The sequence below is a fragment of the Azolla caroliniana genome, unplaced genomic scaffold (genome assembly GCF_043228905.1).
Source record: "Azolla caroliniana isolate FFs.n. ecotype wild unplaced genomic scaffold, voAzoCaro1.0.p SCAF_723, whole genome shotgun sequence".
Classification (NCBI taxonomy): Eukaryota; Viridiplantae; Streptophyta; class Polypodiopsida; order Salviniales; family Salviniaceae; genus Azolla; species Azolla caroliniana.
In genome coordinates this window covers 2,808-16,037 of record NW_028231158.1, presented here as the reverse complement: position 1 = coordinate 16,037, position 13,230 = coordinate 2,808, and the positions used below count along the sequence as shown (strand labels likewise).

General features: G+C 36.8%; 2 protein-coding genes across 4 annotated transcripts; one reads left to right on the top strand and one right to left on the bottom strand.

Moving 5' to 3' along the window:
• Positions 1-400: 400 nt before the first annotated feature.
• LOC147847730 (uncharacterized) lies at positions 401-4,315 on the top strand. 3 transcript variants are annotated; one of them, XR_015532272.1, is made up of 10 exons: positions 401-570; positions 1,783-1,861; positions 1,951-2,030; positions 2,121-2,187; positions 2,292-2,342; positions 2,426-2,791; positions 3,198-3,378; positions 3,535-3,585; positions 3,725-3,902; positions 4,063-4,315. XR_015532272.1 is itself a non-coding variant. In XM_087338884.1 (8 exons), the coding sequence occupies exons 1-7, from the start codon at positions 495-497 to the stop codon at positions 3,376-3,378; spliced, it is 900 nt and encodes a 299-aa protein (XP_087195010.1). In that variant the 5' UTR covers positions 401-494; the 3' UTR covers positions 3,535-4,000. The 3 variants fall into 3 exon arrangements, 1 of the variants encoding a protein (XP_087195010.1); XR_015532273.1 differs by lacking the exon at positions 3,725-3,902; XM_087338884.1 differs by lacking the exon at positions 4,063-4,315 and having other exon boundaries at positions 3,535-4,000.
• A 2,536-nt stretch (positions 4,316-6,851) lies between these two features.
• Positions 6,852-10,648, bottom strand: LOC147847729 (mitochondrial outer membrane import complex protein METAXIN-like). The gene is made up of 6 exons (XM_087338887.1): positions 10,351-10,648; positions 9,511-9,851; positions 8,440-8,516; positions 8,298-8,358; positions 7,743-7,896; positions 6,852-7,522 (listed from the first exon to the last, which is right to left on the bottom strand). The coding sequence occupies exons 1-6, from the start codon at positions 10,550-10,552 to the stop codon at positions 7,341-7,343; spliced, it is 1,017 nt and encodes a 338-aa protein (XP_087195013.1). The 5' UTR covers positions 10,553-10,648; the 3' UTR covers positions 6,852-7,340.
• Between the last annotated feature and the right edge of the window lie 2,582 nt (positions 10,649-13,230).

Here is a 13,230-nt window from a genome sequence, read left to right as displayed (position 1 = left end):
CTATTTGGGGGTGTTCCACCACCTTGGATTTATGCGACAACACCCTATCTCGAAACAACTTTGAAATCCATTAACTCTATTTGGGGGGGTGTTCCACCACCTTGGATTTCATGCTTTCAGTCAGATAAACTGTGGCGAGCACGAGGTGAAGGAGCGGCCGAAGCTTGTCTCAACTGCCTCGTAGATGGCGAGTCCCAAAAAACCAGACACGATGAGAGAGTACGAAAAGAAGAGAAGCCTTAGAGCGGCACAACAAAAGGCACACACAGATAAAGATAGAGAGACACACACAAGAAGGGAGCGTTTGGGACATAAGGAATAGTGTGAACCCGCCCACACGTTTCCGTTTCCAAGCCTTCATAAGGCTAACCAAGGTAAAGCTCTCATCTTTCTCAGCGACAGGCAAAGGGGCAGAGAACCGACAGACACGCAGGGAGAGAGAGAGAGAGAGAGAGAGAGAGAGAGAGAGAGAGAGAAAGAAACAGATCGTCGCCATGTCTCACTTCGGCCGCGCTGGTCCCCCGGATATTAGCGATACCTACTCCCTTCTCGTCCTCAACATTACCTTCAGTAAGTCCTCGTCCCTTCGCTCCCTCCCTCTCCATCTCTGCATATTTCGTCTTCGTTTCCGTCTTCTTCTTCTTCTATTTGTGCTCGAGGGTTTCAGATCATGGCCTTTCATGCAAAGTTGATGCATTCCATTTTCAGCTGTTTGATTTAACACCTTCCATGTTTCTTTCTGCCTCAAAAAGGACTTTTGGATTTCCTTTGTTTCGTTTCGAACTCATTTGTTAACAGTAAAATTACTATTTTTCTTTTAGTTCTCGCGCTCTAGGGTTCTACTGTTTTTTTCCGAATTTATCTTTTTCTAGTTTGGTCGCAGACTTGTTCAAGGTATCTACTTTTTCTACGCTTAGTTGTTTTTCCATCTCCGGGATTGCTATTGGTAGCTTTGAGCAGTCTTTAAAAATTAGTAAAAGACACACAGTTCCCTTTAGAATACATAAAGAGCTTACGAAAAGAAAGAAGAAAGAGAAAACGAGAGAATGCACAAAGAAAGATTTACCAAAACTTATGCACAAACACAAAAGCAATACTGTCTTCTCCGGGAGCACACTAAGACATCTTGGAACATTAATAAAAGACCGAGGCTGTAAGTAGATATGGTTTTAGTTCGATACATGTCGGATCAGAAACACTAATCAATCATCAGAAAACTTCATTTTCCCGGTGTATTTAGACACATGAAAACGCTAAAGGTTTTTGATAACTGCTGTTAAGTGTTTGTTGCAGATTATAAATGAAGTTAGAATACCAAATAACTAATGTTTCTATAGTTTGTACATGTACGCTAACAAATGTATCCTATGGTTTATATTTCGTCACTGTAAACGGGAAATTTTCTAGAGAGGAAGATAGAAAGATTCTTATTTTAGCTCATGTAAAATTTGGTATAAGTCAGTGGTCATTGACGGAATCATACAATTCGATTTTCACAAAGGAGGCTCCCATTATTATCATTTTCAACTCGGGGAGTGAAAGCCTAAACTTTAGTCGTCATTCTTTTAAATCGTCATATTGGTGTTTGGTTGTTCTTGTTATTTTGCAATGAGACAGTTCCTGAAATCTTTCCAGTCTATTGGACACTGACTTGGAATTGTTTAGTTACAGTTTTCACGAAGAAACGATTTACATTTTGTTGATTACACAGTAATGCTAGACTACAGGTATTCTGTTTGAAGGGATGATATTGCTGATGCAGAGATTCTGTTTTTTACTCAGGAACTAGTGCAGATGACCTTTTTCCTCTATTTGATCGGTATGGAAAGGTTGTTGATATCTTCATACCCCGAGATAGAAGGTATGATTATATGTGCATGACTGCGCAGTGTTTTTTTGCTTTCTATATAATAATTTATTGTTTACTCCTAACGTTTGTTGCTTCACCAGGACTGGTGAATCTCGAGGTTTTGCATTTGTACGGTACAGGGATGTTGAAGAGGCCCAAAAGGCAGTTGATCGCCTAGATGGTACATAAAGGCTGAGTTTAATATCTCTGATGTACAATGTTAGTATTGTAAAGTGTTAAATTTTTTAGTACTCGGACTGTAATAATGTAGGCAAGATGGTGGATGGTCGAGAGATTATGGTGCAATTTGCGAAATATGGTCCCAATGCTGAATCAATGTAAGTGTCTATGTCAGTTTCTGTTTTATACATTGTAACCAATTCCCATTCTATTAAGTTCTGTTTTCAGATTATTGTTAATGCATTTCCATTATATTTTCCAGTCAGAAAGGCCGGATATCTGATGCTGCCTATAAAAATTCGAAAAAGTCCAGGTATTGCACGTTCAAACAATTTCCATTTTATCTGTACACCTCATTTGATTTATTAACATGCATCATGCATAACTCTGATACAGGTACCGGGATGAAAACTCCCGTCACAGTCGATACCGCAGTCGCAGTCGCAGTCGCAGTCGCAGTCGTAGTCGCAGTCGTGATAGATATAGAAGAGACCGGTATCGTGAGGGGGATAGGTATTCATCAAGGAGATCTAGACGGAGTCGCAGTCGAAGTTTGAGCCGTAGTGGGAGCAGGAGTAAGAGTCCAGTGAAGTATCGCAGTAACCGATCCCGTAGTCGGAGTGACAGTCGCAGCCCATCTGGAAGCCCGGGTGCTGTTCGTGCTCGCAGCCGCAGCCGCAGCCCTATCCGCAGCCGTAGAGATGATGACCATCCGAGGCGTGGATCCTACAGAGAAGAAGAGTCTCCATATGCTAGTAAAAGGTATGTTTAAACATATTAGCAAGGATAGGTCTTTCTTTACTAATCTGCCAGGGTTTCATTATCATGCACATGTGACATATGAAAATCGGAAGGAAATATACAATTTGCAGGAATTTAGTAGAAAAGGATTTATATTATCGTATTATATTCCCCTACAAATATTTCCTTATTTTTGAGGAATTTCATGCATTATGTAATAGGAAATTATATAGAATCATCACAAATTGTAGAATTACATGATAGATAATTTGTATTTTTTTTCGCATTTTATTCATTTTATAAATAAAAAACTATGAATCAAAGTTTAAAATTTTTCAATTTCATGAATTTGATGCATTTGTTTCCAATGTATTTGACAAACAACAAAGACCATTTTACCTATTTAATAAATTCGTTTGCCTGGCAGAGGTCGTACATCTAAGGATGACAGTCCATCTCCTCCACGAAGTCCTCCAGATAGGGCTCGAAGTCCCGCTGCAGTGCCTAAGAGAAGCTCATCCCCTGATCGTGCTGCTGCTAGGAGCCGTACTAGAAGTCGATCTCTTGATGCACCTTCCCGCAGTCCCTCACATAACTCTGACAACTAGGTAAACCCATTACCCCAGTCTCTCGAAATTCATGCATTGAGTTTCCTCTTCAGTTCTGTATTTTATAAATGTTTTAATCACTACATCTAGGTGTTGATTCATAGGTTTATGAGTTATACTGCAGAAAACTGATGATCCTTCCATGCTGATTGACAGGAACGGAGTATTTCTTCTCAGGTTCATGAGATGTGCAATTTCCTTTAGATGGTTAGTCCAATTACTATTGTAGTTGTTAGAAACTGTATGACCTAGATATATGTGAAAAGAGAATCATTGCCATCTATGGTGAGACAGATTGGATCAATATTGTAGCTTCAACGAATCTGTTTGGTTTTAATTGTTGTAGAAATGACTTGCTGCTCCCTAATTTATTTGCATCATGCACGGGGGTTGTGGTAGAGTTGTGATGAGTGAGGCTGCTGTGCTGGTAGCAGTGCTGCTGCTGATTATGATTGCGGTGGGCACAAAAGTGCTGTTTTTACCTGATGATGCTCGTTTGCTGATATTCTATAAGTTGTTGGGAGGTATAGTCTTATAGATGTCACTGCCGAAAGACTCTGCTAATTTTAGCTGCACGATTGGCTCTGTATATTTTTTGTTTACAAGTGTGTTGTTTGCTTCATCATTTTGTTCATACTTGTCTTCTTCTAAATTATATTATATGCATTGTGCTGGTTTGGATAGTGTTGTGCTGTGCTGATAGCTGAGGTTCCTGGTCAGTTAATGATGAGTATGGAGATGGGAAGGGTGATTATTGGCCTGTGCTCGTTAATGATCGTGTGCTGTGATGGTGTGCTGATCATATTCTTGAAATTTGCAGAGGAAGTTCAACTGTTTGGCTTCAAACAATTGGCAGATAATTCTTTTTAATTTGTGTTTTGAGGTGGTTGGGATTGGTTTTATTTTTATTGTTTCATCATCAATCAAATTTAGATTATGCACTGTGCCGGTTATAGTGTTGTGTTGGTCGGTGATGTTCCTCGTGGTGCTTATGGAGATTGGAGTGGTGATATTGTGCTTTGCCTTGTTATGATGATATGCCATTCCTGAAATTTGCAAATCATGTTAAATGAGATTTTCTTTTTTGCTTCCTTCATGTACTTTTGGGTTTTCTGTTTGGTTCATCTGCTTTTAAAAATCTTTGTTTTGCAGTATTCTTTTGGTCTGTATTTTTTATGTCTTGAACTGTGTGAGCTGCTTCTGCAAGATGTCTGATGTGGGAATATGTAAAGGAGTAAAACCGTGAGAGCCAGAAGATAGTTCTCTTAATGGGTATTGTGATTGGAACAACGTAGGGTTTTGTTCAGTTGGCATAAATGAGTGATTCTCTGTTTACAAGAAACATTTGAATTTTAGTGAATATATCAGTGCACATCTGTCAAAAGTTAGTTCTTTTTGAAATCACTCAGATTTCCTGGTGCTCAAATATCAAACTATGCCTAAATTTGGATGGAACCCATGCATTGGGCTCCTTGTTGATCTCCTCATCTTGTCGGTATCATAGTTTCTGTTGTGGCTTTAGTTTCAACTGACTTCTTATCTTTGTATTATTTTTTGTTGGTGGATTTATTAATGTCTTTATTGTTTTCATTAATATAATCAATCACCTCAGGTTTGTTGGAAATGTTCTCAGCATTCACACTGGGAAAAGCTAAATATAACAGATAATAAATTCCTGCTTTGTTTGCTGCCTTGTGAGGATTTTTTCATCCTGGGATTTTAATCATAAGAAGCCCTTATACATATAGGACCAAGAGGATTTTGTATGGAAGAAAGGTACTGTAGAACTGACGATGTGCTATAGGATCATATCTGGCTTTATAGTGTATCCAGGACCCTGACTAATGTTAAACCATTATATGATTCTGTTGCTGGCATGTAACTCTGGTGAGCATCAAATAAGTGACGAGAAATTCGTAAGAGATCCTTATACACGTATGACAGTGATGTCGATAAGACGGTGCGTGAGTGCCTTAGTATTGGAGGAACTTTAACTGGTTGACGATAACAAGAAATCTGGGGTTTTAATAATGACAGTGCCCTTAATATTGACAAGTCACTGAATATGCTCATCTTTGTGCTGATGACAAATGCTGGCAGAACTTACAGCTTGGGTACAGCAAAGTCATCAGTATGCGTTGTGTATTCTTTAGATATTACAAGAACATGCAAATGGTTCTCTTGACAGTGCAATAAACAGGATATGGTGAGAACTTCAGAGGACAGACATAAATTGGGTATCCTTTGGAAGAAGTGCTTTGAGTATTTTAGAAGTTGGAAGGGGTGTAATGTAAGCTTGTGCATGTTTCTGCTGATCACAATAAGAAATATGATCCTAAGCAGATGCAGACTTTGCATGAATTATTTAAGGGGTACAACTAGAGCTGGGACATGTTTCTGTTAATCGCTATAAGAAATATGATCCTAAGCATCGGCAGACTTGAGAGGCCTTGCATTGCAATATTTTGGTCGACTCATTCTAATCTCAAAGGAGTGGGTTGTCTACAAAGCTTCTGAGGCACACCATAATACAAAGGGAAAACATGAAACATCTTGCAAGCAAAATATGTAGTGCCGACGTTTACATTAGACATGTTTACAAGAGCTTGCGTATGGTTCTGTTTATCACAGTGATAGAGATTATTATAAACAAGGACAGACTCGAGAGGCCTGTCTTTGCAATATTCTAATATCAAACAGGTGTGTTGTCTACAGAGCTAGATTTGTCTAAACTAGACCATATCCCCTGAGACAATACCTAATAACAAGAAAAATACTGAACACCCTAATTGTTAACAAATATGAATTAGTGCTGAAGGGCATTCTTTACATTAGACATGACTAATATTTAATTCCCATGCTTTAGGTGTTTGGAGTAGGATGAACTAGAACTTCATTGGGGCTATAACATGAATAGTGCTTAAGCACAAACTGTAAATGTTGACACTCTTTCTATTAATTTAAGGAAGTATACAAACTGTATATTAATCTACCTTGGAATGACTAATAAGTGCGGTTGATTACTACCATTGGCATCAGGAGTCATCCAAAACCAATATTCCATTAAATGGGAATGAGGGGAGCAAGAAGTCACCAAACAAAAGATGAACTTGTTTCCCATCGACATTGTTTGAATTCTCTTTTTCAGAGTTAACTAGCAACAATATTCAATTAAAAAATGTGGATGAAGTAGAGCACTTAGTCAAAGCCTTTTTAATCGTGATTTGTGATTTGATCTTCATCATATCTATTTCTAAAACTCTCCACTATTATAGACAAAAAACCCACTAAATTGAGTGGATGTCTGCAAGTCATAAATGTATTTGACTTTCATCTCTAATGTCATAACTGCCATTGTTTACTTGTTTCCCATTAACATTGTTTGGATCCTCCTTTTCAGTTCTTAACAAGTATTAAAACTCAAGAGTCAACAAGAAACGGTATTCAATTAATAATGGGGATTGAGTGGAAAACTAAGTTGAACCATTCTTAATCATGATTTGATCATAATCGCGTCTATTTCCAAAACTCCAATATTTCAAACAAAAACCCACTAAAATGAGTGGATGTCTGCCAGTCATAAATTTATTTGACCTTCATCTCTCCTCCAGTGTCTGAGTGAAGTTTAAGTAAACCAGTTTTGTAATCACCATCATCACTTCTATTTCCAAAACTCTCTAATAATCCAAACAAAAATCCCACAAAGAGGAGTTGACGTTCATAAATAGACTAGTAGAACGTCAGCTCCTTCCACCTTAAAGAGAGCTGATAAAACGTATGGCCACTTGTTTGGGCACTTGTTCTCCAATATTCCCAACACAAAATCCCACAAAAATGACTTGATGTCCACAAATGGCCTTATAGCCACCACATTTATTTGAACTTCAGCTGCTTGCCTTAAAGAGAAACCAGCACACAAGTATGGCCACTACAATCATTCACAGCTTGTTCTGCTTGACTTTTCACTCATTTTCGTAGTCTGCATAGTCCTCTAAGTCGCTTATTAAAGAAACACCCCATATATACGCAAATGCAAGAACAGCAACAGCTTGTGCTCCAAGGAAAATTTTTGTTCTTTGCTTAAATAGTTTTGTTTTTTCAGATCTCTCCTTGGGCTCTTGTTCTTTGCGGGTCCTTGTAGAAGCTGCTAGTAAATAACAGTTGACAACTAATTATTGGAAACAAACTTCACCCATAATCAGAATAATAACATGCTCATGCACGGGACAAGACCCTTCACATATGTTAACCAAATATCACAACCATCTAGGGTCTATTTTTTAAGAGGGTATCTAAAACCTCGGCTGATAGTTCACAATTATGTTACAAAATTTCCTTGGTTTTATACATACGGATATATATACCTTTAGTGTAGTTTGCTGTTGTTTTTGGAGTTGCATAGATAGATTTGGCAATGGGTGTCGTGCCTCGACCTTCTAAAAACTCAGTTCGTAGATCTTCAGCATACTTGATCAAGTTTGGATACTTCTGAAACTCTCCTTTCAGTAATGAATTTTCCTGCCAAATTAAATAATATCTATCAATATCTATATTAACCCTACCATAACAGCAATGGACACCAGAAGAAAGCTTGCATTCTTTGTGAGGACAGCATGCCTCATGGCTGCTCAAGACAATAATCAGTAAACTGAAGCAGATTGTAGTTGAAGAGCTGTTGAATGGTATTGCTAACAAAAAATGATAATACAACTAAATTCTCACAATGCAGTATACTCTGTTTTTTCATTCTCATGTGAGGCCAAATAAATCTATCAATGAAGATATGTTCGTATTGGATGGGTCACTAGTTACTCAGAATCCTACTTTTTAAAATAACAAGGGACTTTGGATACAAAAAGTTGCACAAAGTGCTTAAATTCAATATTGCGATTAAACTTTGAAGGACAAGAAACACTTACCAGAGGTACATGCAGAACAAATAGGGCATGGCTGAGAAATAAAGCATCTACACTTGATGGCCTGTGACATCCTTGCACAAACATGATCTACAGAATAAGATACTTATTGCAGTTAAGTCTAAATACCTAGATACAAAATTACCTTGTTTTCATGAAGTACTTGTAGTTATTGAGCAGATTTGAGAAAGATTCATATGCCTCAGTTGCTTTCCTTGCAATCTGCAAATAAAGATGAATCAGAGTTAATTTTGGTTTTAAACAACCAGTAAACTACATAAAATTAGAACAATTGCATACTTAATTTTAGGTTTGTGTATTCAAATAGCAATCAACAGTGGTTTGATTTAAATCACTAATGAACCATACAACTGTGACTCAACAGCTAAACAGCATGAACAGTTTGGTTCGAATTTCAAAATTAGAAAACGGTTTGATTTGGGTTAAATTTAGCTTGCGGAGGTAACAGATGATTTGAAATGTATTTGGTTTATGGTTTATAAAGCTTGAAATTACAGCTTAAACGGCTTCTAGGGCCATTTTTATAATACAACTTACTGTTAAAATAGAAACCCTAACATATTTAAAAATTGATGAATTTCAATTTCATTTTTTATACAAAATAGTTAGGATCTTTTATGCACTTTGGTTTTGAAAGGTTTATTTAGGTTTGACAATTTCTTCAGTTTTGTTGTTGTTTCAATAATTAAAAAAAGTTTGAGTTTGAGACTCCCAAATCAAAAGCATGTTAACTTTATTTTTGCCATATTTATCCTAATCTTTGCATACACAATCAGATGCCCATGCATACAGTGAATGAATCTCCCTACTAAATTTATGCTCTCATGAATTTGATTTATAATAATCATTTCTAGCCTTAACACTTTATTTATTGAAAAAACAATATTACTAAAATATTAACAAGTCAAATAATTAACCAGAGACAATGTAAAACAGGGTTAAAAGAAATGTCAAACATATTCTCACCACGTCCAACACCACCTAAGATTTTCACACAATAGTCAAATGACCATAATCTTAAACTTGACCGTATATTTTGATGAGATTTTGAATGTGAAATAATCTCATAGTAAAATACTGGATAGTGAATTCTGCACATTTCAGGATAATGATGACCTGGTTTGAAATTTCAACATTGGACAGAAAATACAACACTGATCTACCTCATTTTTGAAGGGGAAGGATGAAGGTGTACCTCATCAGTTCTGGATTCCATATTAAACTTTCTCAGCCCTAATAGTTCCCGATTCCGCATTTGCTGTTTCCAATGTAAGATTTTGTTAATTGGCCAAGGCAAAGCCTTGAAGTAAATTCTTTGAGCAATCTTTTTGTTTTCATTGCTCCATAGTTCACACAACAATGCATTTTGGAGATGTGATTCAACTAATGCACTGAGAGCTCGAATCTGAGCAATCTCCTCATTCGAGAATCCTGCATCAAGGTCGGTAATATCTTCTGCCTTGAGAAACTCCACAATACCCCCTCCTTCTCCAGAGAACACAGCTTTTTCTCTATATTCTAGAGTTGGCAAGTCCTCTGCAATGTAATAAAATAACATTCAAGGTTCAATTCAGACCAAGAGACGGAAGAACAGGTTCAATGAAGAGCAAGAAAGCAGAAAATTAAGGAGATACCGTGCGATGAACTTCTATTTGAGGGCAAATAATCAGAAAAATTTCAATTTGAACCAATTAAGAGCGACTAAACATAAAGGGAGCAAAACGTAAGATCCACATCGAATGAATGAAGCAGAAAAAAGTTCACGGAAGAGAAAGAAAACATAAAATGATGATAAATTACGGGCTAACTCCTAGAGATTAATTAGAAAACATATTGTTTCAGAGAATATAAGCAGGGTGAGTTGCATAAAGGAAGGGATAACCATATATTCAATCAAGATCCAATTCGGACTGAGTAAGCAGAAAACATCCAGTCAGGATCCATTTCAAGCAGACTAGGCAGCAACAAAAGCACAAAAAGAAGCAGACGCCCTAGAAAAATATGAAGAAAAGGAAAGGTAAAAAAAAGTGGAAACCTGAATCCGGCACGGTGTCGTTGTAGAAGATGGAGAAGTTGACTTCTGAGAGCTTCAGGTAGACGAAGGAAGGCAAGCAGAGAGGGCAAGAAGTCGGCAAGCCCCAGGCCGGGCCTCTGGTAATGAGAAGGATACCATCATCAGAGGGTTGTAGAGGAGGAGGATCAGAAGAAGAAGAAGGAGGAGGAGGAGGAGAAGCCATAGCTTCTGTCTCTGTCTCTGTCTCTGTATCAGAGACTCTGTTTCAGAGTCTATTATCTCTGCCTTAAACCCTTGAAAAGAATATGTTTGAAGATTATATATGTAGTAATGTATGTACATACATATGTATGCATATCTCGTTTATTATTTATTTAACTCAAGAAACAAGTGCAGAGCAGCTTTTTCTTCTTCTTCTTCTTCTTCTTCTTCTTCTTCTTCTTCTTCTACTACTACTACTACTACTACTATTGCTACTACTCCTTCACAAATCTCTTTCATGTGATGGATGGATGCACACCTTCCTTCCTTCATGTGCAAACAAGCGAACAATCAAACAAACAAACGAAAAGAGGAAGGGGAATTGTCGCCACCTGTTTCTTATGGGCGTGCACTTGGTTGCGACTAGCCTCTTGGCCAATGACTCTCTTTGACTGGATTTCACTTGGTGATGACATACAGATTCTAGCTCGAAACGACAAAGCACCTCCCAAACAAGTGCAGTCTCAATCGATTGAACCATCAAGTTTTTCAATATCAATGAAAAGACCAACTCAAGCCTTTGTGCCCATAAGATGAAATTATGGATTGTGGTGGAGCTCCTTTGTAACCACAATGGTGAGGCACTCATGATTATGCCTTTGTGGAAGATGAGCCAACATTTAATAGTTCTTAGATTAGTGGTAATTAATTATGTTTAAGCATTTATTATGATTAATAAAAACATGCAACATATATTTCACGCCTACTTCATGCCAAGATATCATGTCAACAAAAATCTTGGGAGTAACAAATATTTTGATTGTGAAGTTATCAAGCATGTTTTACGAGTTTGATTTTGAGATTGTGATCCTAGCACTATTCTAGTTTTGTTACGATTGGCTAAAAGTGGGAAATATTTATGGTTCTAGTTTCAATTCTTGTCAAGCTATGACACGAATATAGAAATGTGGATATCATAGGTGCCAAGATCATGATTAATGAAGTAATTAGTAAGAGAAGACAAGAATGGAATGGATTAAGGGTGCTTTTACAACCACCCTCAAACAAAGAACAAGAGCCAAAAAGAAAATCCCATAGATGTCCTTGTAACATATATCGGGAGTCAACTTGAATATGGATGTGAAATATGAGACCTTTGCCTCACCAATGGAGTCTTTGAGATGCTATGTCGACGGTGATAGTGAGTCCCTTTTATATTATCAAAATTGTTGAGGTCCTAAACCACCACATGTTTCCATGTTTCCATGTCTCCTAGATTCTTAAGGTTTGTCTCAAGGCCTACATTGATATTTCTAGCTAATTTACAATGTCATAATTGAATGTGATTTTGGAAGATGCATTGGACAGGCACATGACATTTTAGTATAGGTTGGTCCAAATTTCAATAAGTGGCAAAGTGAGTAGCTAGATGAACACACTAACATGAAACAATACAAGGTTAGTCAACAGAGTTATATTCAAGTGCAGATGAATCCAATTGATTATGCTTATATGTTTACTATTGTTTTGCATAATTGCAATATATATAAGTATGCATGTTTTTGCAAGCATAAGATAATATTCTTTCGTCCATTCATTTGCACATAACTTTTAATTACCAAAAATCACACTAGTCAATGTGTAACAAGTCATATTATTATCATTTTCCAATGCTAAATGAATTCTTATTGCGTGTTTAATTGATGAAATTTGTGTTTCAAGTAAGTTGGATTGAAAACTGAATTTTGATAGTTTTAACTTTTAGTTATTACTTGAGATTTTGGGTGTAGTAAATGGCCATTTGTATTTGTTTTAGGATTTGTCTCAATTCACATATCATTACTACTCTACTCACCTTGTACTATAATGTAAAAGGTCACTTAAGGGATTGTGAAAGACATGCCAAATGCATATGAGAAGAAGAGAGTGCATGAGTAACCATATAAGATACATGCGGCACACAATTCAGTAGATAAGAAAAAGATACAGAACTAAAGATACATACCAGAGAATTCCATCTCAGTATAAAGCTTATTATGTTTCTGGCATTATAATATGCATAATAGCCCAAGAAATAGAATTTGCAGCATGGCCTGACTAACCATGTTTTGTGACTGACATGTCTAAATCTCAACTTACACATCAGGTTAGATAAAGCTTTACTGATTTATGGCCTCACGTTAAGAGGTTTAATATTTATGACATCATGCTAGTAGATAGAGATTTACTCTTGGCTCAATTTTGGAATCGCCGCACTCCAACTTAGGTAGGAAATTCCAATAAATTGTCAAATTTGATTGCGGCATACAATAGAATCTAACACCAGCATACAATAGAATCTAAGTGTAACTCATATATATATGCTTTGATTAAATTGCGATTCGCATTTCTCCATATGGCATTCAATTTGGCAACATGTAATAGAACGACAACTGTAACTTATACGCTATGGCATTTATATTACATGTCCAAAATCAAAGTGCAGTTATCACTAGATGGATTAGGTTGGCAGCATATCATTACAACTTAAACATTGTCAAGATTGAATTGTAAGCTTGACACGGACATATATCTCACACCAAATCATATGAAGACATATCCACTATTTAAAGACATGACTGTAAAATAAAATAATCATTTACGCAAACTTACACTATACCATAGCATTATAACATGTGATGATCATTTGGCAAAATCCTC

Coding starts and splice junctions, on each gene's coding strand:
- LOC147847730 (XM_087338884.1), top strand. CDS start 495: ATGTCTCACTTCGGCCGCGCTGGTCCCCCGGATATTAGCGATACCTAC. Junction 1,862..1,950: donor TTCATACCCCGAGATAGAAG/GTATGATTATAT, acceptor TTGCTTCACCAG/GACTGGTGAATCTCGAGGTT. Junction 2,031..2,120: donor GGCAGTTGATCGCCTAGATG/GTACATAAAGGC, acceptor GTAATAATGTAG/GCAAGATGGTGGATGGTCGA.
- LOC147847729 (XM_087338887.1), bottom strand. CDS start 10,552: ATGGCTTCTCCTCCTCCTCCTCCTTCTTCTTCTTCTGATCCTCCTCCT. Junction 9,852..10,350: donor CGACACCGTGCCGGATTCAG/GTTTCCACTTTT, acceptor ATTACATTGCAG/AGGACTTGCCAACTCTAGAA. Junction 7,523..7,742: donor AACAGCAAACTACACTAAAG/GTATATATATCC, acceptor ATTTACTAGCAG/CTTCTACAAGGACCCGCAAA.